We start from the raw sequence: 22,687 nt of genomic DNA, 5'->3' as shown, positions 1-22,687 counted from the left end.
TTTGTCTTTCCTGAGGAATTTGTTCAATTCTCGCAAGTCCAAGATGGGTCTCAGTCCTCCGTCTTTCTTTGGAACGAGAAAGTAAGGGGAGTACCAGCCCTTGTTCCTCTCTGCTACAGGTACCGGTTCTATGGCACCTTTCTCTAGCAGGTCTATAATTTCCTGCAAGAGGAGCGGATCTGGAGCTTTCTGAGAGCTGATCCCCGGTGGATGACTCTGAGGTATACGTAGGAAAGGTAGGCAGTAACCTTGGGCAACTGTTTCCAATGCCCAAGCATCTGACGTGATAGCCTGCCATTCCGCCAGATGTTGAGTCAACCTGCCTCCTACAGGTGTCCTGTGAGGGAAGTCCTCAGAGTGGTTTTGGGGCGGCTGATGCAGATGCCGATGGTAAAGAGGCACCTGCTGTTGCTGCGGCTTTAGAATATCTACCCCGTCCACCTCGGGTAGTTCTTCTTTGACCCCTTTGAGCCGGTCGTCCTCTACCTCTTCCGAATGAGGAGTAGAAGCGAAAGGACTTGCCCCTCGCAGAGGTTCCTGTGGGACGAAAAGGAGTCTGACGGATTGCAGCTCCTAGGGATTTTGCTGCTGCTTTTGAAGTTGGCAGTTTCTCTAAACTGTCATCCGCCTTTTTCCCGAACAAAGAAGAGCCGTCAAATGGCATGTTCAAGAGCCTGGCTTGCACATCTGGGGCAAAACCCGACTTTCTCAACCAAGCGAACCGCCTGGTTGATGTACTTGCCGCCATTGCTCTGCTGATACTGTCAGCCGAATCAATGCCCGTCTGGAGGGATTCGCACATAGCGTCTTTACCGTCCTGTATAATATTCAGGAACGCATCCCTTTCTTCTCCCTCCGGGATGCAGTCAGCCGCTGTAGAAGCACACTCCCAAAGTGTATGGCTGAACCTAGCAAGGGTGCAAGTAGCATTAACAGACTTTAACGCCATGCTACATGCTGAAAAGACTTTCTTAGCCATAGCATCATATTTTGTATCGTCCCTGTCCTGTGGGACAGTAGGATAAGCCGTCTTGGCGTCGGTAGAGGATGCTGCTTGTACCACCAGACTTTCTGGGGATGGATGTTTAGACAAGAACTCTGGGTCTGTGGAAGATACCCTGTACTTTGCAGACAGTTTTTTATTTACTGCTGGTATTACATCTGGGGTTTCCCAGTTTGTCATGATCTTTCTCTGAAGAGCTTTATGAAAGGGCACCACTGGATCCTCTTGTGGGCCTTTGTCAAGAATATCCGTGAGGTCATCTTGCTGGAAAGATTGTGAAGGTGTAGACCACCCCATGAACTCTGTAATTCTGGCCATTAAGGCTCTGTAGGGGGTTTCAGCATGCTCCCCCGGGTCTGGTTTAGCAAAATCCACCTCAGGGGAAGTGTCTAAACCACTTGCCTCATGTAAAGAATCATGAAGATCCTTTAATCTGCGCTCTTCAGAGGAAAATTCCTCTCTAACTGGGGTTACAGGTCCCTGTAACTCATCTTGTTCTGACAAATCACCCTCTTCTAAATTTGAGGATATAGTTCTCAATTGTTCTGAATTAATAAAGGGAGTAAATCCCATTTCCAAGGCAGAGGGTGCTGAACTTGTCATTATTGGCCTCGAAAACGTCGATGTCGTCGACGCCGACGTCGAAGGCTTCGAGCGTGGCGTCGAAAACAGAGGTGGAGGCCTCGAGGACCTCGACAGAATTGGAATTTTACTCGACAATATCGACGCCATCGACGTCGAGGGCCTGGGAATCGTCACTGGATGTGTGGTCATCGTGACTTTTCTCGGCGTCGACGCCGGTGTCGAGGCCGGCGTCGAGTCGACAGACCTGTGTGTGGAAGGTCCCTTCGACAACGGCGTCGAAGACCTCGACGTCGACGGAACCTTCGTCGACGGCGTCGACGGAACCTTCGAGGAAGGTTTGGAGGTCATAGTCCTACTCGAGGGTTCGAGACGCGCTCGAGAGGTTTCTTTCGCCGGGTACTGCGACTCGCGGCGTTTTTGACCTTTGGGTCTTTCGACCAGAGCATCGCTCTCGGCAGTCTTCGAGGGGGTCGAGGCCGCTTTCTCGAAGACGCTCATCATGTTTTTTCTGAATTCCTCCCATTCAGCCCGGGAACTAAGTTTCGTGGGGCAAGGGATTCTTTTTGGCGAAACAGAGGAAGAGGAAGACGGAGAAGGGGATCTTCGACGTTTCCTCTTCGAGTGTTTCGATCTCGAGGAGTGATGAGACCCACTCCGAGATCTGGAGCGTGAATGGTGACGAGGAGACGAATGTCTCGACTTCGTCGAAGAAGAAGAAGCTTTAAAAGTCTTACCTTTCTCCAGCTTCCCCCTACGCTCCTTCAGGGCCTTAGCTGTCATGGACATACAGTCCTCGCACTCCGAACAATGGTGTTCGGCTCCCAAGCACCACAGACAATTTCTGTGAGGATCGGTCAACGACATCTTTTTCCCACAATCTCGACATTTTTTGAAGCCGGATCGAGGGGTTGTCGGTTCCGACGAGGAAGCCATTGAGTACGATTCGAATAACTTGAAGTAAATATTACTAAGAACTGAGCAACGGTATTCCGAGGCATCGAGTAGCGCGGAAAAACGGAACTGAGCAACGGACGCTGCGCGCGGCCTTTATAGGCAGGATGACGTCGAGCGTCGATACGGCGGCTGTCGAGGGTCATCGACTCGAGGGACGTCGACGCGCAGCGCCCTCTGGAGAAAAATTTTTCCGAGGCCAGCAGAGCTGGAAGGATATATCTAAGATGAGGAATACGTCGGAGGACACAATCCCTTCGAATGTGCAGCTCTCGTGGGGCGAGCGAACGATTTTCTGATTTATTTTTTCTTGGAGGTACAGAGGGGCGGCATTGTTCAGACATTTGTGGGTGTTTGGGACTAGTTTCAATAGAATCCTGTCTTTAATGGAAAGCCATCTGGTTTCTCTTCTGGCCGCAGAGCTGCGTTCTCTCTTAGGAATGCTTAGTGCAGATCTCAGCGCACTGTTTTGTAAAATGTGTAGTTTGTTAGTGGTTTGTTTGCTAGCGCCTGATATAGGTCATTGCAGTAGTCGAGTTTCAACATGATTAAGGCTCTTGCTAGGGTGGTATTGCTTTTGGTGGATAGATAGGGTTTGCAAGCATGGATCAGCTTACATGTGTACACTGTGGAGGAGGATGTGGCGTTGACTTGTTTACCCATGTTGAGGGTGGAGTCAAGGTAGAAGCCTAAGGTTTTAGTCTCTTTAGCCACTTTGATGGTAATGCCATCGATAATGAAAGCAGAGTACTGTGCATCGAGTTTATTGAGGTGGGCTGGAGCACCTAGAATTAGGATTTCTGTCTTGTCGTCATTCATGCATAATCTGTGGGCCGCCATCCATGCCTGAATGACTTGGTACATTTTGTTCAAGAAGGCTAGATCTTGGTCGTAGTCGCCTGAAAGGGGAAGTAGTATCTTGGTATCATCAGATTAGTTGGTGTAGATGATCCCCAGATGGTCCAGTTTGTCGAATAGGGGTTTAGGGAATAGTTTGTACATGGTGGGGGACACACAGGAGCCCTGTGGGACACTGCATGTAATTGGGGAGAGGTCAGCGGCTGCTGACTGAGAGAAGACCCTCATTGACCTGTTGTTAAGAAAGGATTGGATCCATTCTGAAGCTTCTTGCGAGAATTTAGCCGCAGAAGACAGGTGCTTGCAGAGAATAGAGTTGCCCACCAAGTCGAAGGCGGCCGACAAGTCGAGTAGGAGGAGCAGCGCGCATTGCCTTTTGTCCTTAAGTAAGTCAATTTGCATTTTCAGGTTGATCAGTGTGGTTTTGGTACCATGAAGTGGTCTGAAGCCAGATTGTCTGAGTCCTAGGAGCTTGTACGTTTCCAGATAATGATGGATCTGTAGGTATGCCGCCTTATCTAATATATTAAGGAGGAATGGGACCATAGTAATAGGCCTATAGTTGGTGGGGATTGTGGGGTCTAAGGAGGCTTTCTTTAGCAGGGATAAGACCCAGGCGTCCTTAAGGTTAGTTGGGACTTTGCAGGTACGAAAAGATGCATTTATTAATTTAGTAATGAATGGTCTCTGGCAGCCTCTTTAATTATTTGGGGAGGGCAGATGTCGCCTTGGCATCTAGAAGGCTTAAGAGATGTGATAATTCTTTCCAACTTGTGAGAAGTTAAATGCAGGAAAGCCTTTTGGGTGGAGTTTTTCAGGTTCTTGGACTACCTCCGGTTTAGATATATTGCGTCTTTTGGCTGCTATTTTTTTTGGAGGGTGGCTTTTTTATTTGACAAAGCATTTTGTATTTCGGTGCACCATAGTTTATCCTGGGTACAAGGATCTTCGGGGGCGATGGGGGATTCCAACTCCCTTAGGCTCGCAAAAAGTTCCTTGGTGCTGGAACTGGCTTTGTTGATCGAGTCATTGTAAGTTTCTCTTTTAGTTCGTAGGATTTCAGCTTTGTATTTGCTTGCTAATTCGGTTAGGTTAAGTTTGTTTTCTTTGGTTCGGCGATTTCTCCATAAAGCTTAAAGTTTTATTTTTTCTGCGTGCATGGCTTTTAACTGGGGGAGTGAACAACATGTTGAGGTGAGCTTTGGGCTTGCTTTTGCACAATTTGCGTGGCGCCATGGCGTCTAAAGCTAGGGTCGGTCATAGTGGAGTTGTATATTTCGACTAGCTCTGCTGGGTCAGCTAATTCTGGAGCGGAGTTAAGGGTTGGTATTAAGAGAGGCAGGAGCTTATCGTAGTTATATTTCGTTTGCTCCTCATGTGGAGGGTGGAGCTATCTGGTTAGTTTTGATGTCTATTTGTTTGGTCTGAGTGGTGAAGGAGATACAAAAGTGATTGGTCCACGTTAACGGTAGGATAGAGGAGATAGAAGTCTCAGAATTAAAGTCTGCTGCCCAATCAAGAGTTCTACCTTTCTCGTGGGTAGATTGACTCTTTGTGTAAGGCCAAGTTCAGTTAAGACATTGGATAATGCCTTAGCTTGTAAGTCATTGGGGTCGTTATAACCCAAATTGAAGTCACCTAGCAGCAGGATTTGCGAATAGGGCTTGGTGTTGTCTGTGAGTAATGACATGACATCTTCTTCGAAGTGTTAGTGTCAACATTGCCCCAAGAAAATTGTTGTTCCAGTTTGTCCTAATTACTTTGTGGTGCTAGTTTCAAAATGGCTACGCCAGTGTCAGATTGCCACAGACAAGCAAGTTTCTCTGGCACCATGACCGTTTTGTGGCACCATGACCGTTTTGTCTTAGTTAAGTACTCATCCTTCCAGTTTCTACATTGCTCCAGAAATTGTCATTCCAATTTCAACAGTGTCAAGTCAGTGGTTCCCCAGATAACAATTTTGGAATTGTCGTGGCAGTTTCCACATTGCCCCCAGAATATGACCATACCAGTTTCACACTGGCTCCAGTAAACAGACGTGCCAGTTTCAACTGTCCGAGGAGAGCATTATCACAGTTAATCATATTATACCCAGATATTGCCATGCCTCCATTAAATTGCCATGTCAATTTCAACAGTGTCATGTTAGTGTCAGTTCAATTTAGCACTTCATCATGCTAAGGTCTACATTGCCCCCCCCCATCCCCACTGAAAAATTGCCCCATGCTAATTTTACACTGCCCCCACAAATGGCTGTGGTAGTTAGACATTGACACCCGAAAATGGCCCCATAACCATTTCACTTTGTGCACATAACATTGCACTGTGCTACTTTACACTGCCCTGACTCGTCCAATGACACTTTCACATTGACCAAGAATACTGCCACAGACTTTCCGCATGCCAGTGCCACTTTGTTCTAAAAGATGTCCCCATGCCACTTTCACACCACTCTAAAGATGTCCTTGTTTTACTTTAACATTAACTCAGAAGATAGATCAAGGCCATGTTCGCTTGCCACAAAAATTGTCCTAGTACCACTGTGTGATTTCCTCATAAAATGGCTCCATGACATTTGGCATGCGGAATTGCCCCATACCACTTACACATTGTCCCCAGCATTTATTTACTTATTTATTTTATTTTGCATACAGAGTGCATGCTATGAAGGTTGCTTCAGAGCGTTAAAGATGGGGAGAGGATTAGTTAGAAACAAGCTGGATGCATAAGAAGTAAAACGTTGTATCGGGTATAGGTGAAAAACAAGTAGGGGCAATAGTCACTGCATCCCTGGGGTGCATTCGAATGTCTTCAAGACTACGTTTTAGTGATATGAGTCTAAACTACTTGGTCCAGCATCTGTCCAAAGTCAAGCTCCTGTGTAAAGAGTAGTTTTCTGAGCTTTGTTTTAATCTAAAAATGTTTATTTTTAATCTCAAAACAGATGGGAGGTTGTTCCAAAGGTTATAGCCAATTCCTGAATGTTACCTGCTAGCTATGTGCTGTTTTGTTAAGCTGTATGTTTGAATCAAATTTGCCGAAGTTGAGGTAAGCACCAGTGAATGCTTCAGTGGGTTAAGGTAGTTCATCAAACTCAGAGATCGTTAACTCTATTCAATATTTTCCAGCGCCACTTTCATGTTGCCCGTAGAATTTACCCAGGCCTCTTTCACAATAACCCCAGGACTTTCCCAGGCCACTCTCACGCTATACTCAGAACTGACCCTTTGTCACATCATGCTTCCCTGTTGCATGGACCTATGTCACTTTCACATATTGTCCCTGGAATTACAACAAGAAACGTTCACATTGGCCCGAGAATATTTGCTAAATGCCACTTTCACATCGCTCAATGAACTGTCTTGCCGCTTTCATGCTACCCCATAGCGTTGCTGGGTTCCACTTTTAAAATTCCTCTGAATTCACAGAATGCCACTTTCACATTTCCCCCAGAATTGCCCCAAGCCACTGTCATGTTGTGCCCAGAACTTCCCCAAACCCCTTTCAAATTGCACCATGGGCTGCCTCAGGGTACTTCCACATTGAGGTCAGAATTACCACTGTGCACTCTTCCAGTATCCCTTAGTGGCCCAATGTTCACCACACCAAAAACAGATGCATGCAGACACCCACTGATTAAGGCACAGTGCTGCTAAAAGGAAACCATTGGCTTTGTTAATAAGTCCCTTTGTGTCCAGACTCTTTTGACTGGGGTGGCACATGTCAGGCACTGACTTATGCAGGGCTGGCACCCGGGGCCAGATAATGATCATGGTTTAGGATAATTTATAGGCGCGTTATAAATGCCATATCATATCATATCATGAGGTGGCCAATCAGATTCCAGGGGTAGCACGTGCCACCCCAAGCCACGCCCATGCCTTCCACCTTTCTGAGTGAAGATGTTTTTCATTTTTTTAATGAGTAGCCAATTGGAGAGTACATTTGTACAGTTGTTGGGGGGGGGGCATGGGGGCGGGACCACAGATCTTTTGTTGTTTTTTGAGGAGGTGGCTTGATCTGTAAATTACACACATATTAATTCAGAGGGCACGCTAAACCCTTCAGCTATCTTACTAGAATGGGACATTCTGATCTGCAGGGTAAATGCATATGTATGCAGCAGACACTTCAAGACCCTAAGCTTACGAAGATCGGAACCTGCATTGACCCATTTTGATTTCATTCCGTTTTTTTTATCCAGAATGTTTGTATTTTCGTATATTTACTAGGCTACTAATACTATATTCAATCCACCTTTTTAAATATATTCTTTTCCTTTTCGTGCCAGGTGTATGAAACTGAAAACATGGCCGGCTCTATTAGGCCACTCCTTTAGTCAGAGCGATGCTTTAATTACTTATACATCTGTAGCTATGGAAGGCCCTTCTCAGGTCCCACGCTCAGATGTTGTTTCAGGACTCGTTCGCCCTCATTTCTCATCCCACTTAATGCACTAACCACTGCATAGGAGGGGCCGCACATAGCACCAGGTTAATTCCTCATTCCCTTCACCCCTCCCTGAAGCGAGATGACCCCACTCCAGCCTGTGACAAGCTGGGACCAGTTAACGTGAAGCAGTCCCTTGCAATCAATGCCTTGCCCACGAAGGGCAGGGAACTGAGCAGCCTTCAGTGTCTGCCCCCCACCCCCACTGACTGGACTCGCCGACATCTTGGGCCGTGTTATGTTTCTGTCAGTGGTGTTGGCATGCTGAAGTGTACCCTCGGCCCCTGACAAATGCACAGCACTGCACGTGCTGTCAGGGAGCCCCTGTCTTAGGACAGGTATTGCATCCAGGGGAACCGATTTACGAATTTCCCAGGGGGTGGGGGGGCAAATACAGGAAGTGACATCACTGGCAGTTATAGGAACGCAAATTTGCATGTAGTCGGCAACTTGGTGCAACGGCGCGCGGAGGGGGGGATTGGAGGCACGCGCAGCGCAGAACAGTGGAAACATTGGCTAGCATGTACTGCATATACTAAAGTCAAGTAAGGAGATTTAAGCCTTCGAGTTGCATTCCAGTGGGCCAACACTGCCCCTACTCCACCCCTCTATAATCATCCAGGTTGTAGTAGCCCTCAAAAGGCAGAGCAACACAACTAGGATGGGAGAACGAAATGCTGTCCAATCCTGTGAGTGTGTCAAACGTCAGAGCAAAGACTGTGCGTGTGCCTCCTACCTTGGAGCACTATCTCACTAATTTGGTGCAAATCTCGCAAATGGGAGCATGGGAATCCCCTGCGTGTGTGTGGGCTGCAGACCCCGGATCACATGCTCACTTCTTCAGTGTGAAACTCTGGCCAAGGCTCTTTGGGCAAGCATTCAGGATGGGTCTCACACCTATAAACAGTGTGATATATTGAGTGGGCACCTCACTCCTTGGAGCATAGTAACGCCCGTTGCTGGTAATCTCACAACTGAATGTACATTTTCCCTCTTGGTCATCTCAGTGACCCCATGTATATTAATGGAGTCAGTCCCCCATCTGGGAAGGCAATTATATTTCTGTTAAAACACTCTGAATTGTCACTCCAGTTTTCTCGATCTATAGATCCATACCATATTCATTCAATGTATGTGCAGGGGTGATAACTTGTGTCTGAGAGAGCTCATTCTTTCATTCAGGAGAGATAAAGGGTTAACAACCCCCTGTATGTAGGATCAGGCTCATTTTGCCCCATAGCCCCTCCAGAAGGAGTGAGCAGGTTTTAAGACCCTGCTGATTCTGCTATCCGACAGGCTCGAGCCTTCTATCCCTTGCCCCATCACGGCTCCAAACATCCTGAGCGGCAGTTTATGGACAGCAGGCAGTTACGGACATGCTAGTTGCCAATTGAATGTAGACAGATCTACTATTTTGACACTGGGAGAGAGCCATGAATCCACATTGTTGGTGAAGAAGCACTCAAGATACAGAACACAATGGTATAGTGTTGCAGTCCTGCTGAGAAATGACAATTCTGAGCATGTGAGCAGTAGGCTGGATCAGTGCTGCCCCATAAAAGGTGTAGAAGCCTCTGTGAGAAGTGGCAGTACTGGTCCCAACGGTGAGAAGTGTAGTATTTTCACATTAACTATGCTTAAGAACTTTGGGTTATTGAATAGTGCTGCTACATTCTGAGTAATTCCATCCCTTTAAATATATGAGCTCTTGTATAACCACGACAGTGTTGAGTTATTCTGATGATGACAGACTTGCTCAATAGTTCTGGTTCTGTATCATTAAATGTACTTCAGATCTTTAGAGTATCGGAATGATAGCTCAGGGCAATGTGCTCGCCTTGGAAGCAAGACGTCACAGAGCAACACAGGTTCGATCCCTCAGTCCGCGCAACACAGGTTCGCTCTCTCGGTCCGCGCAACACAGGTTCGCTCCCTCGGTCCGCACAACACAGGTTTGCTCCCTCAGTCCGCGCTTAGAAACCTCTGGGTAGTACACGCATTATAAATAACCAATTAAAATAATAAGAAATACATCTGTTTAGAAGTGCTGGGGCCTTGTCAATAAGAGTGTAGCAGCTCAACTGAGAAGTGTTGATGTTGTCCCATCAAAAGTATAGCAGCCCCACTAAGATGAACTAGCATTGCCTCAACAAAATCATAGTATTATCGCTGAGAAGATTCAACAATTATAGAAGCTCTGTTACAGCAGTACTATCCCATCAAGAGTATAGAGAGCTAACTGAGGAGTAGCAGCATTGCCCCATTTCAAATACGGTAGCTCAACTAGAAAGTGCTGGCTCATACGCCTCTGCTCCCCGCCCATAGCATTCACCCTCACCACGTGCACACTCAGAGACATGCAAACAGTCTCATTTGCCCTCTCCCTGCCCCTGCTCCCTCCCTCGCTTTGCATCTGTACCTCCATTTCCAAAAATCCTTCTGGGTTGGATGTACCTCTACATCTGATCACCCCTCTTGCCAAGAGGGGTGCACAGATGTACAAATACACCAAACCCAAAACGATTTTTAGAAACCGAGGGACAGACTTGTTTTGCATCTGTGCCTCCATTTCTAAAAATCGTTTTTGGTTGGCTGTACCTCTACATCTGTGCACCCCTCTTGGCAACAGCGGTGCACAGATGTACAAATACACCAAACCCAAAACGATTTTTAGAAATTGAGGGACAGACTTGTTTTGCATCTGTGCCTCCATTTCTAAAAACCGTTTTGGGTTGGGTGTAGCTCTACATCTGTGCACCCCTCTTGCCAAGAGGGGTGCACAAATGTACAAATACACCCAACCCAAAACGATTTTTAGAAATTGAGGGACAGACTTGCTTTGCATCTGTACCTCCATTTCTAAAAATCCTTCTGGGTTGGGTGTACCTCTAAATCTGTGCACCCCTCTTGGTGAGAGGGGTGCACAGATGTACAAATACACCAACCCAAAACGAGTTTTAGAAATTGAGGGACAGATGCAAAGCAAGAGCCTCTTGCTTTGCATCTGTCCCACAATTTCTAAACATCGTTTTTCCCCGGCTTTTACCCGGGCCGCCAGTGAGAGACACAGTGTGGATGGAACAAAGGGCCATCCATACTGCGTCTCTTCACTCTGGCGGGGGGGGGGGGCTCAGCCCCGACTTCATTTTGCTGGGGGGGGCCCCAGGCCCCTCAGCCCCCCCATACTCGGCGCCCCTGATTGCATCTATATTAATTCAGGAGCAAATGCATCTACACTTGAAGTGCCCCGTGCCTTGAAATGGGCACAAAATGAGCAGCAAGTGTCGGAGGCCATCTACTGGGAATGGAAAATGCCAAATCACCTCTTCTATGGGCTGGTGCCCACCCAGGAGGGTCCACATAATGTTTTAGCTGTCGGTGCCACCATAGCCGAAGAGTAACATGCATTTGCATATCCGGCTTTCTCTGCCTTCATGGACAGTCCAGTACCAAAGTGCTAGGCAATTCTCCTCTGAACAAGAGCACCAACAGCAAATCCCAAACAGGTGTGGCTGCCTTTTTGGGCATCTTCCGTGGGGTGCGGTTGAAACACAGCTACCCCTGTAGGCAGTACAGTAGGCACAGAGAGCCATGGCATTCAAGCCTGCATTACTTCTACTGACTTGTTACAACCTTGCCGAAATTGTGAGCCCCTGTACTGAGAATGCACAAGGAACACATCATCTGTTCTGCATGATGGTGTGCCCACTATTATCGATCATTTTGGTGGCCAAAATGGTTTAAACATGGGGTTGCTGGGACCTCCCATTCCCCACCGATGGGCCACAGCCGGTCTTTCTGAACAGTGACTTTCTCACCCAAAGACGAGTGATAGGCTTGTCGAAACACCAGAAATAAAATGACCAAAACAATATACAAATAATCCCTATTTATATGTATTATATGGATTTCAAATCATGCATAGTCTTGTTCTGGTCTTATAATTCAGTAAGCTGACGGCCTCAGCCCTACCACACAAAGATAGTCAGATATTGAAGAACCACGGGCATTTCACTCTGTTTGGGTCACACCAGTGTAATGCATGCATGCGGTTGACAGGGCTTAAGAGAAATGAGGCATATGTTTGTTTTGGAAGAAAAATGTTCTATCCCTTTAGCGTGTATTTTTGTTTTCAGTCGGGTGTCAGTGTTTTGGGTATGCCTAGTTAATCCTTGATGTTTCAGTACTCCCAGATGCGGCTTGAAAGCTTAGCCCCATTTTTCTTGGGTTAGCCACAAGGATGGCCATGCGTGGTTTGCTGCTTCCCCATTTTCGGATAGGTGTGGCTCACATGGATTGGTTGAAGAAAGATTGGTAGAGTTAAAAACATATTGGACTCTTATCTAAATGCAAGTAGTGTCAGACGCATGTTAGTGGGCTGCCAGGACTGCTTCTGGAAGGCGGGTATGTCTAGAGAGTATCCAATTGCTGCCTGCTGTGTACCTGGTTTGGGAATTAGTTTGCCCCAACCCTTTTTGCCCTTTCATACGTGTACGACTGACATGCCACCAACTGACTGTGTCACAGGCTCAGGGGTTTTCTGACTTACCGACCTGTTGGAGACACTCCAGTCAGTTTCAGCTTAATTCAACATGCATATTCATGTAGACGGCGACCTTTAGCGCAAGACCCAGCTGATAAATGTTTAATTCTACATCATTCTCTGGGATGCAGAGTAACATTTGAGAAATAGGAGTCACTGTTTGTGTTAACTTTTTTTTCTTCTTTCCAGGGTTTAACAGGTCCTGATGGCAAGCCAGGCCCTGATGGTCCAGCAGGAGCACGGGTAAGTCACCTCTTAGAAATAGTAATAATTACCATTTGTATAGCATGCACCATAAAAGTAATACCTTCTGAGGCCCTCATGAGTTTCGCAGTCATTGTAAAAACAGACAGAATTTTTTAAAAAGTGCCTTTTTTTCACGCCTGCCACATTAAGAGCCAGGCAGAATTGACCTCATGTGGCATGCCAATGAATCCCAAATGTGGTAAATACCACCTGCTCATGAGTTGAATTACCTCAGGAAACATTCTTCAATGTTTACCTCCACCCAAGAGGTGTAGATGAAAATGTTAAAACCCCTCTGAGGTTTTCAACTTTTTTTCTTGTAGTGAAGGGGAAATTAATCGGCAAGGGAACCCCCAAATTCGGTGAAAATGTGGGCATCGTTGACGCCCTCCTTCTCATCCCTTTGCCAGGATAATTCACAGAAGGGTCATTGCTGACTGGTTCATTTGGACCGCATGGGCCTTGAAGGCAATTGGCACCCGGGCAGGAGCCAATTGCGTGGAAGGTTTCTGGAGGTGGAAGAAAAAAGGCAGCCGGGAACATGGTGGCACAGTGACAGATGTGGCGCAATAGAGACAGAGCCACAAAGTATAGGAGCGGAGGAATGGAGAGAAGCCAGGAGAGCATGGAGGTGAGAGCATGGCACAGAGAGGACACCGAGGGCATGCAGGTAGGGCTCACTGAAGGTCCAGTCCATTGGACAAGCAAGGGAGGGAGGTGGCAAAGGGAGGGAAGATGGTGGCCAGCGGGAAATGCAGCATAGCAGGGAATGCAGGTTTCTATTGTTTGCTATCACCCAACTGCATAAAATGTCTTCTATTGACCGAGGAAGGATGCAAAGCTCCAGGCCCAGCATGTCTTGAATTCTCTTCCCACCTCTGAATACATATTTGAAAAGTCGTTGCTATGCTCTATTTGCGGCATACAGGCCTCTGGGCTAGGCAAGGTTGGACTGGCCCAAAACGCAAGCATGGCCACCAAAACAGTTGGGTGGCACCATGGCAAGGTGGTGGGGGAGAGAAAGGGAGTAGTGATACTGGTGCAAATGGCGCATTTCAAAGCACTTATTGCCAGTCACATTCTTCAACAGGGGCTGGCATTTGAAGGTCCCTTTACAGGTGGTTGTGGAATCTCAAGGACATTTTAGGAAAGTGGTACCAAGTGCTACATAGTAAAATACACTCTAGGCCGGTAACAATGGCCAACAGTGGTTGGGATTTTAAGAGAAATGAAAAGGGCTTTGGGGATTCTTGCACAGGAGCGTTTCAAGAAAATTAGTGGCGAATGGTAGCATTTGAAGCATCGAATGTCAGTAGCAATGGTTAAAGCTGCATAGGATTTAAATTAAATTGTAGGTTAAATAAGGATTGGTTGGTGGTTCACCCCAAGAAATGTTAAGGAAGAAATAAATGTGGCAATGGGACAATGACATTGTTCAAAGCAGGATAAAATTGAAGGACAGTTTTTCAAGAGACGTGGTCAGGGTTTCGCTAAAGAACAGTAGTGACAAATATGTTGTTTGAAAAGGAATTTAGTGTCCTTTCAGTTTTATTTAGAAGGTGCAGCAAATTGCACATTTTAAACCACGTTGGGTAAGTGACATTGACTAAGACTCTGTAGAAATGAAGGGACTGTAGAGGAGAACTTGAATACAAGGTGAGAAAGGGATATTTAGAAGTACTTTTGACCAAAAGCACCAATGGGAATTGAATGGTCTTAGACTACTTGAGTTTGATCGGAACAGTCCTGTTGCAGCACAGGGGTCTAATGTAGCTCCAATTCTAGAGAGTGTACGTTTGTTCCCTTACAAGCCAGCAACACAGCCCAAATCTAATGCCAAACCTGGGGTTTGAAGAGCCACAGTTAGCCAGTGGGTAGATTGCATCACATCTGGCCCCTTAACCAGAGATCTGCAACTTCTGACCCTCCAGATGATTTGGACTACAAGTCTCATCATCCCTAGCCAGCAAAATCAATGGTGAAGGATCATGGGGACCTAGTCCAAAACACAAGTTGCTGACCCCTACATAAACCAATCACATGAAACGCTTTACTTCAAACTTTCATATCCTAGATTCTGGCTCAAAACAAGAGGTTTGAGTGCGTCCCCAGGTTGCTATTGCCCCCTCATGTAGATTGATGCTTCTCTGGAAAGCTTGACAACACAGGAACTGGGAAAATGGAAGAGGCCACGCGGACGAGACCAGGGGAGCTGCATACCAGTTTGTTAGTGCTGATCGCTTCCTGATCGTTGACCAAGAAGAAAGGAGAGCTAAGTACATGGAAAATAACCTGGTACTTCCAAAACAACCCTTTTTACAGAGAACCAAGCCCACATATGGGCAACTGCGACACACAGCAGACCATAACACAGAAAAGCCAAAGGTGCTTATCCCTGTTTCGAATACCCAACAACAACAGTTATCAAATAGTCCTTGGCCCTCCTGGTGCATTTATATCAAGTTTATAGAAACAATGAAATCAAATAATACAAAGTTTTATATACATTAACAAGTAACAATGCTCCAAAAATAGACACTAACATATGTGTAAAATCAAAGCACTCAAAATCAACTAGCAAAAGAAAAACAAATAAATGAATATCTTTACTATACAACACATCAAAATACGACGCAAAGCATTCAGTATGTCCAGAGAACCGCAAGTGTTATGATCTCCCAGCAAACTACACTCTCTTTGTTTCTCTCTTTCACAGAGCTATCCAGAAAGCCAGCTTCAGTTAGGTATACTTGCCGTCCCATTCATTCTCTGGTCAACCAATCCCACCTAGAAACAACCTTTTCATGTCAAGTAAGCAGGTTCCTGGTGGTTCTGTAGGGTGTGTAGGATTTTATTCGGGATTACGTAAAGTAGTGACCCAAGCCCTTGGGTCATATAAATGCTAAACTACATATTTTATCAATTACTATACACTGCACACCAACCTATAACCAAAAGTTCACTGTACGGGGTGCGGGTAAATCCTGGCACAAATAAAGATATGATATATGTCTCTTTGAACGCTACATCCAGTGGGTTACTGGCACTACAAATCAAGTTTCAGGGTGCAGCCCCAAGTGCACCCTCATCAGGTTCCAGGCAAACATGCCCCAACAAAAAAAACAATGGGCACCAGTTACAGGCACTTTCGAGCCTTGAAAAGCTAAATGTTTGTAAGTGGTAAGCAGTAAAGCCCCTTACCCTTCTACAACAGGCTCCATAATCAGTTATAGTGACAGGTAGCACATCTGACAGACCCCACAAGCGGTCCTTCAGGTATCCAGTCTTTCCATCGAAAAGGTTTCCAACTAAACTTTTTCCATCGAAAGTTTTCCAACGAAAATGTTTCCATCGAATGCATATATGTGTGGGGTAAAGGGTTCATTTTGTTTGAGATGGGTTTTTAAGGGTAAAAAATGGGGGATTGGCAAACAAAAAAATACAAAAGAAATGCATTAGATGGAAAAAATGTCATTCGAAAACTTTCAATGCATTTTACTTTCGTTGGAAAGTTTTCGATGCACAGACTATATAAACCGATCAATCACTGCCGGACCTTCCGTAACCCACGCATTCATTGCCAATTCTTGTTGGCAATGCAGTCCGTAATAATCCAATTTCAACCCCTAATTGCTGCATCAGCACCTTAAATTAGCACGACATTTCCCCCATCTTGCTAGTTTGTAAAAATGTTTAATCCTGCTCAAAATGATAGCACAAGCTGGTTTCAATGGAATGATTCTACTCCCATAGCAAGGCCTTAGCGCTCATTCTGCATAATGCCTTGTAGCATACATGGCTCAACTTACAAAAAGCGGAAATATGACATAGAACCGAACACGGTCCTAAGTGAAAATATAGTTTTATTTAGAACGAAAAAAAAAGATAGATTTAGAAAGACCGCTCTGAGACCGCACAGAGCGGTCTTTCTAAAAATGAACTGTCATGCCCCTGCCGTACACGAGTGCGCACAGGGTTTGATAGGAACATCAGGACCTGGAAAAGAGCTGTCGCGGGAGAACAGGTAAGTGAATCTGGGACTTCTTGGGTGGCAAGGGAGGCAGCGGCAGCTGATGAAGGGAGGTTCGGGGGTGAAACCTCCCCGATTACGAGGACATCCGGGCAGAGGGGGTTGGGGGCAAAGCAATGTCATATTTTTGCTTTTTGCGGGCCGGCTAAAACGGCCTAAAAAAATCAGTCTTTTTGTGAGGCGACCTACACAAAGTGTAAATATGACAGAACCGCTGATACACATGCACACGTCTGAGCTATCTCAAGATTTTACTGTGTTGCATGGGCAGATTAGCTAGTACTGGCCCATACAGCAACATGGCAATGTCCAGAGAGCCAGCCTGACTGTGCAGCGTAGGCTACTTTTCCAGGCCAGGGTAGCCACTTTATTGACAACCTGCTAATTTTTGGCCTTGAAGTTTGAGCAGTTCAGGTGTCGTAGGGCTGGTGCAGTCAGTCACAGTCCAAACACTCTGACTAGGCAATGATCCATTCCCCTTTTCTATGCACCCTACATCCCTCAAGATGTTTCCACGTCCAGACTGGCACAGTGGGGTTGCTATGAGCGAGGCTGCTCTTTGCCCTAGGCTTCCAGCCACTTGGCACAATGGCTATATAATTGGAATCTGCCAGCTCTCTGCAGGGCTCTTTGCTAACGAGGTCTCCTGCGGGTAGCTACTCTGTGATGATGCCTGACTGCCTTTCTTGCTCTCTGCTTAAATGTTGCATCACCATTCTGATTCTTTGCTACACCCCCTGCAATTACTCGCCGCTGGGTACCCTTTTTAAGAGTGGCATTCTGGTAAAGTTGCACATGCACACACGCTTTTTTGCACATGCATAAACATCCTCTGTGCCTGCACCGTCACTTTAGCGCCTGCGCAAATGCAGTGTAAGAGTATTTCCATGTTTTTGGTGTGCAAATGTATCATGATACCAGACAGAATATTTCTGTATGTTTTGTACGCTGCTTATGTTGTGTAGTGAGAGATATAAGAAATGTAACATATGCATGCACATGAGGCCATCACGAGTAGGTGGAGGTGGGGATAGTGACCCACACTGAGAGCGATCATACGGGAAGGCTGAACCCGTTACTCGCGTACCTCCGCCACTTATCTGTTTCTCTCTTGGTAGAGTAGGTTAATCCATCTATTTGAGGCAAGCCAAACATTCCACAACGTCACCTAGTGGCCGTAGCTGGAAGTTCACCTCTAGTTCAGAGCCACATCAGCAAGGCATTGTGGGTATGCAAATCAGCCCAAATGCACCCACCAGATTTGTATTGGTCTCTTGTTAGAAAAATACATGAACCTGCCAAACAGCACTAAACTGGAAAAAAAATCCCCAGTGGACTGAACAAAGGTTTTGAAAGTTTGACACAACATCGTCATTGGGTGCCACACTTATAGGCTCACCAAGATCACCTTTTTCTGTTGAAGAAGTTTGTAAGCTTTACTATGTCATGAATGTCAACACCACAGTGAAGGAGTGGAGGGAGGCAGAAGGGAAATGGCGGAGGCGGGGTGGCAGAGCTGGTGCAGTCAACAGCAGGCTGCTTGGAAAGTTCAAGAATATTTTGGTAGTTAGAGTTTGCGATCCAAGCACCCAGGGTGCTAATGGTGGATAAGAAAGACATTAATCATTCATGAGAAAGATTGGGGGGGGGGCAGCTATAGCAGTCATTAAGACAGTGGCTAAGGCCCACTTATGACCCATTGTTCACAAAGCCTCGACAACTTTCCAATGTTATAATTAAGCTTTAAAGAGGGTGGGATGGGTAATATCCGTCCCAACATTTATAAGGCTATCGGCACTTTAGGAAACATCAAATTGTTGCTACACTGTCTTTTGTTTCTGCATTTTCAATGTTTAGGTCTGCTTATGTCAGCTTTAGCGCTCTGTCAGAGCTCCTGAAGATAGTTATTAGAATGGGCTGAGTGCCAGTCAGCTGCTACGTGAAGCATAATGTGCGCATCCTAGTAAAAGCTCTGTAATAGCAGCTGCCATTTTGTAGGAGCGAGTGGATCTGTGTAAATTGGGTAGAGAGTTGTCGATGGAGCTTTTAAAAGCACATTTTGTTTTGCTGCGGCTTGTTTTCCCTTGTGCTCAGACATGTTCTGTCTTCTGCGGCATTCCCAAATATCTTGATGGTTTCAGGAAACCCACTTTCCATTGTTGTGAAGATATCTTTGCATGGCCGATAAAGGCTAGTGCTATCTGCTACTTGTTGGCCCTGAAGTCCGAATTTTAGAAAGAAAGAAATACTGTTAGTTAGCGACTGCATTCCAAGCATTCTGTTTGGCCGTGAGATCCTCAGTAATGGAATCCATGTATTAATGATCCTTGCAAAGCATCTACAGTGTATTCTTTTCCCTTTACAGGGAGATCCTGGACCAGCAGGACCAGAAGGACCAGCAGTAAGTATCACATGGCGTATGGGACCATATGCTTTAGCCACACGCACACTGTCACAACCCATGATTTACATGTTGTATGTCTGAGTCAGGATTGAACAGTTGCTGTCCTCGGCATATGTTTTCTATGTGTAGAGAAGTTTGTGCTATATGCATTCTACATGTTCTCTGTGTGTGAAAAAAGCTTTCTCTGCTGCACATGCTATACTTGCACCCGAGGGAAGCGGGCATTGCTACCTGCACTATACCTGTTATCTGTGTGGAAAGTTTGCCCTTCTGCTGCAGGCACTATATACACACTCTGCTGTATGCAGGGAATCCAGTACTGCTGCCACCGGTGCTAGCCTTGTTATTCTGTGTTTTGGGGGACGTTCTCATGGCTGCTGCCTGCGCTATACGTACTTGCTTGCGTGAAGTCTTCATGTGATCATAGGTTTTCATTTTTTTCTTTCTGGTGTTACCCCTAACTCGTTTCTTTCTTGTTATGTTCACAGGGAAGGGGGCCGCCCGGACCACCAGTAAGTACATGAGTTATGAAAATATTAGAGGGCTGTGCACAGCGCTGTGGCAGAGCCACAACCTAATGTCCCATGCTGCCACTTGGTAATCCCTGAGGTCTTCCTCTCAGGAATTGCGGGCTGCCCTCAGCAATCATACAACCAATCTCACATCGCGGCAGGCTCAGACCAGGCGTGCAATGACGCTGCACCGGCTGGTATATCTGATACTAAGGGTACAGCATAGTCAATTTCTCGCTGAACCTAAGGGCAAGGGCACATTTATAGAAGAGAAAACCATTTCACTGTATGTGTATAATATCTTAAGGTGGCCAGTCTTCTAAACCGAACTGGCTGGGAATGGGCACTAACTAGCAGAAGCCGATGGCTAACTCAGTTGAACAAGACATGCATGCTCACTGCACAAACAGAGAAACTCACTACCAAACATAAAATTAGGTCCTGGGTGTGACAGCGTTGGCATCTGCCTACAACTAAACGTAAGGCCTTCTCTTTATCAAGCCTCATGGGTACCTCCTGCACCAGATCAAGTCTGGAGGACAGCGAGAGAGTGAAAGAGAGAGGAGAGGGTGTGAGTGCTGTTCAGCCCCATTTCCAGGAATGGTAGAGGTTTAAGATAACACTGTATCCACGTGCATGTATCCCAGGCCAACATATGGCATGCACCTGACATGAACCTGTGTGCGTCAAGCTGATTGGCCACTAAAAGGCATCTAATTAGGTTCATGTTTACATTAATACTACCTTAGCCACACACTGAGGTATTTTGTTTTGGATTTCTGTGTGTGATTGTGCATGTTATCTTTCCAGGGAACAGCCGGAGCCAGCGGTCTTCCAGGCGGGAATGGATTGCAGGGGCCTCCGGTATGTGGCATGTGTAGTGCATTTGTTTGTGTTCCTATGGTGTCCAGCATGCTTCTTATTGCTTCTGGCAACACAGCAGGTTTAATCCTACCATTAAATCTTCTCTGGATACATAGTAATCAGTAGTGATAAGCGGTTTAACATTCATGGGCAAAGCCAAGAACACCCAAAGCTTCGTTCGTCCGCATAGCGCCTGCATGTCCCATCCTGGTTCTTTCTGTATCACCTATCCCAGCAAAAGTTTGGAAATCTACTATTGTTTTGGCTATGGCATAGTCTAAACGCTAGCAAAAACAAAGAGGTGATGGCTGGAAGGTTAGAATTAATCTTAAACGTTTGGCAATTTCTCTGGGTAACCCTCCAGACCATCGTTCTTCGCTTGCCAAGCCATTACAGAAACAGAAAGACCATATGCAAATCAGGCTTGGTCCCACCCTCAAAGGGGCAGTCCAGCCCGAATTGCTAGGTCACATCCCTTCTGCACGAGACCCCAAACATCCCCAGACATGTTTCGCCCTCATAGGGCATCATCAGTGAGGAGAAGCTTGGGTCTCTAGGCCCAGCAGACACGAGACCCAAATCTGGGCATACCCATCCCACTTGGGGTGACAAAGCAAACACAAAGAGGTGCGTCTAAACACTAAACATGTATTAAACCATTGTCTACTGTTCACAGTGTTGAGAGGAGGGTAATATAGCAACCCTATCTATGGATTTGTGGAATAGTGCCGGCCACCTTTTTGGATACTGTGTCCCTATGTATGATTTTGTTCTCTCTCATCATGGACCCCATCATGGACAACTTGCTAAATAATTCATTGTCTGCAGAACTATTGTATAATTCGAAACGGTTTACCTATAAAATTGTATGAAAGTGATACACGCCTGAAGGCTGGTCTGTATTGCTCGATAATTGCAAAAACAGCCTCACTCCAGCTCATTTGCTACAATGCTTTTGGAGCAGTTTTTACGGGATATTTCTTTGACTTAACGTGGTGGGAAATGCACTAAAATGTAATCCTCCTTTCCGGGCAGGGCAGGGACAGTATTAGCTGTTGCATCTTTCATATTGAACAGTGTACGGAAGGGACCTCAGTGGCACTTGTCTCAACAGGATTTCCGTTTGTGCAAAGAAAGCGTCACACCTTCTGTCTTTGTCAGCTACTTGATGCCGTTCACAACACAATGCATTCACATTTCAATCAGGGCTATGCCGCTAGCCCACCCAAGAGTACAGTCTACAAATAAATTCCATGGAAACTCATTGTATACATTCACATTTGTATTCATTGTGGACATCCCGAAAACCATTCTGGATGTTACGTTTTGATATGTCAGTTACTCTATCCCTATTTTTAAAAGGTGATCTGTTCCAGTAAGTTGCTTGAATCTCTTAACAAATCAGTGCATTCACCCTCCTGGTGTGGGAATCTCCTCTTGGCTTAGAGATCGGAGATTCATCTTATTTTCTGTTTCTTACAGGGACCTTCCGGCCCCCCTGGGCTCGCTGGACAACCTGGCCCACCTGGACCTCCAGTAAGTCTTGGTCTGGCCTTGCATAGCATTGAGAAATCTGTGAAATGGGAATGTGTCTCATGTTCTGTGTGTGGGACAAGGTGTGTGTTTTGCTACACGTTTCCATGTTGCCCCCAAAATAAGGAAAGGATTTCCCGAAGATTGCAGATAAAGATAAGGTGGCCTGTATTGGTCTTCTTGACTTTTGTACTCTTTTTGGTACCATCAACTAACCCATCCAACATCCTTTTGGAAAAAATCCTTGTTTAGCTTAAATCATACACATATACTACACAGTCATGTGTTTATGTAAGTAAATTTACATCCACAAAAACACCTTCCATTAGCGTTTACCGTCAATGAGAAATTGCTGCTGCTTAGTATTTACATGATATTTTACCTCATCAGGTACAGAAAGAATTTATGATTACATGTCATGGCTTGCAAAATCTACTAGCCCACTAGCATTGGCAAGTAGTTTTTATGAAGTTCGAGTACCATTTGCATGATACTCGACCTTGCCGGCGAATATGGGGATGTTAGAAACATATTTTTCATTTACTGCAAACACACTTTGTTGGCAGTAAATGGCAAATACAGGTTTCACTTTGCATGCTTGACAGCATTGAAGCAAATATGAAATGCGCTTATGGCGACATGCACAATTTTACAAAAAGCACTGGTAAATATTTTGTCACCAGTCCCCGTGGGGCAATTGCATTTCTCT

The 22,687-nt window shown here is 45.8% G+C and overlaps 1 protein-coding gene across 1 annotated transcript in view; it reads left to right on the top strand.

The window, feature by feature from the left end:
* COL9A3 (collagen type IX alpha 3 chain) overlaps positions 1-22,687 on the top strand; it is a 322,714-nt gene that overhangs the window by 80,257 nt on the left and 219,770 nt on the right. The window contains exons 5-9 of the mRNA XM_069650770.1: positions 12,579-12,632; positions 19,031-19,066; positions 19,558-19,581; positions 20,392-20,445; positions 21,928-21,981. Coding sequence (XP_069506871.1) covers positions 12,579-12,632; positions 19,031-19,066; positions 19,558-19,581; positions 20,392-20,445; positions 21,928-21,981 — 222 coding nt within the window. The remainder of the gene's footprint in view (positions 1-12,578; positions 12,633-19,030; positions 19,067-19,557; positions 19,582-20,391; positions 20,446-21,927; positions 21,982-22,687) is intronic.

Source organism: Ambystoma mexicanum, chromosome 3p, assembly GCF_040938575.1.
Source record: "Ambystoma mexicanum isolate Mex_15411 chromosome 3p, UKY_AmexF1_1, whole genome shotgun sequence".
Classification (NCBI taxonomy): domain Eukaryota; kingdom Metazoa; phylum Chordata; class Amphibia; order Caudata; family Ambystomatidae; genus Ambystoma; species Ambystoma mexicanum.
The sequence above is the reverse complement of the archived record's forward strand: the minus strand, read 5'-3'. Positions and strand labels throughout refer to the sequence as shown.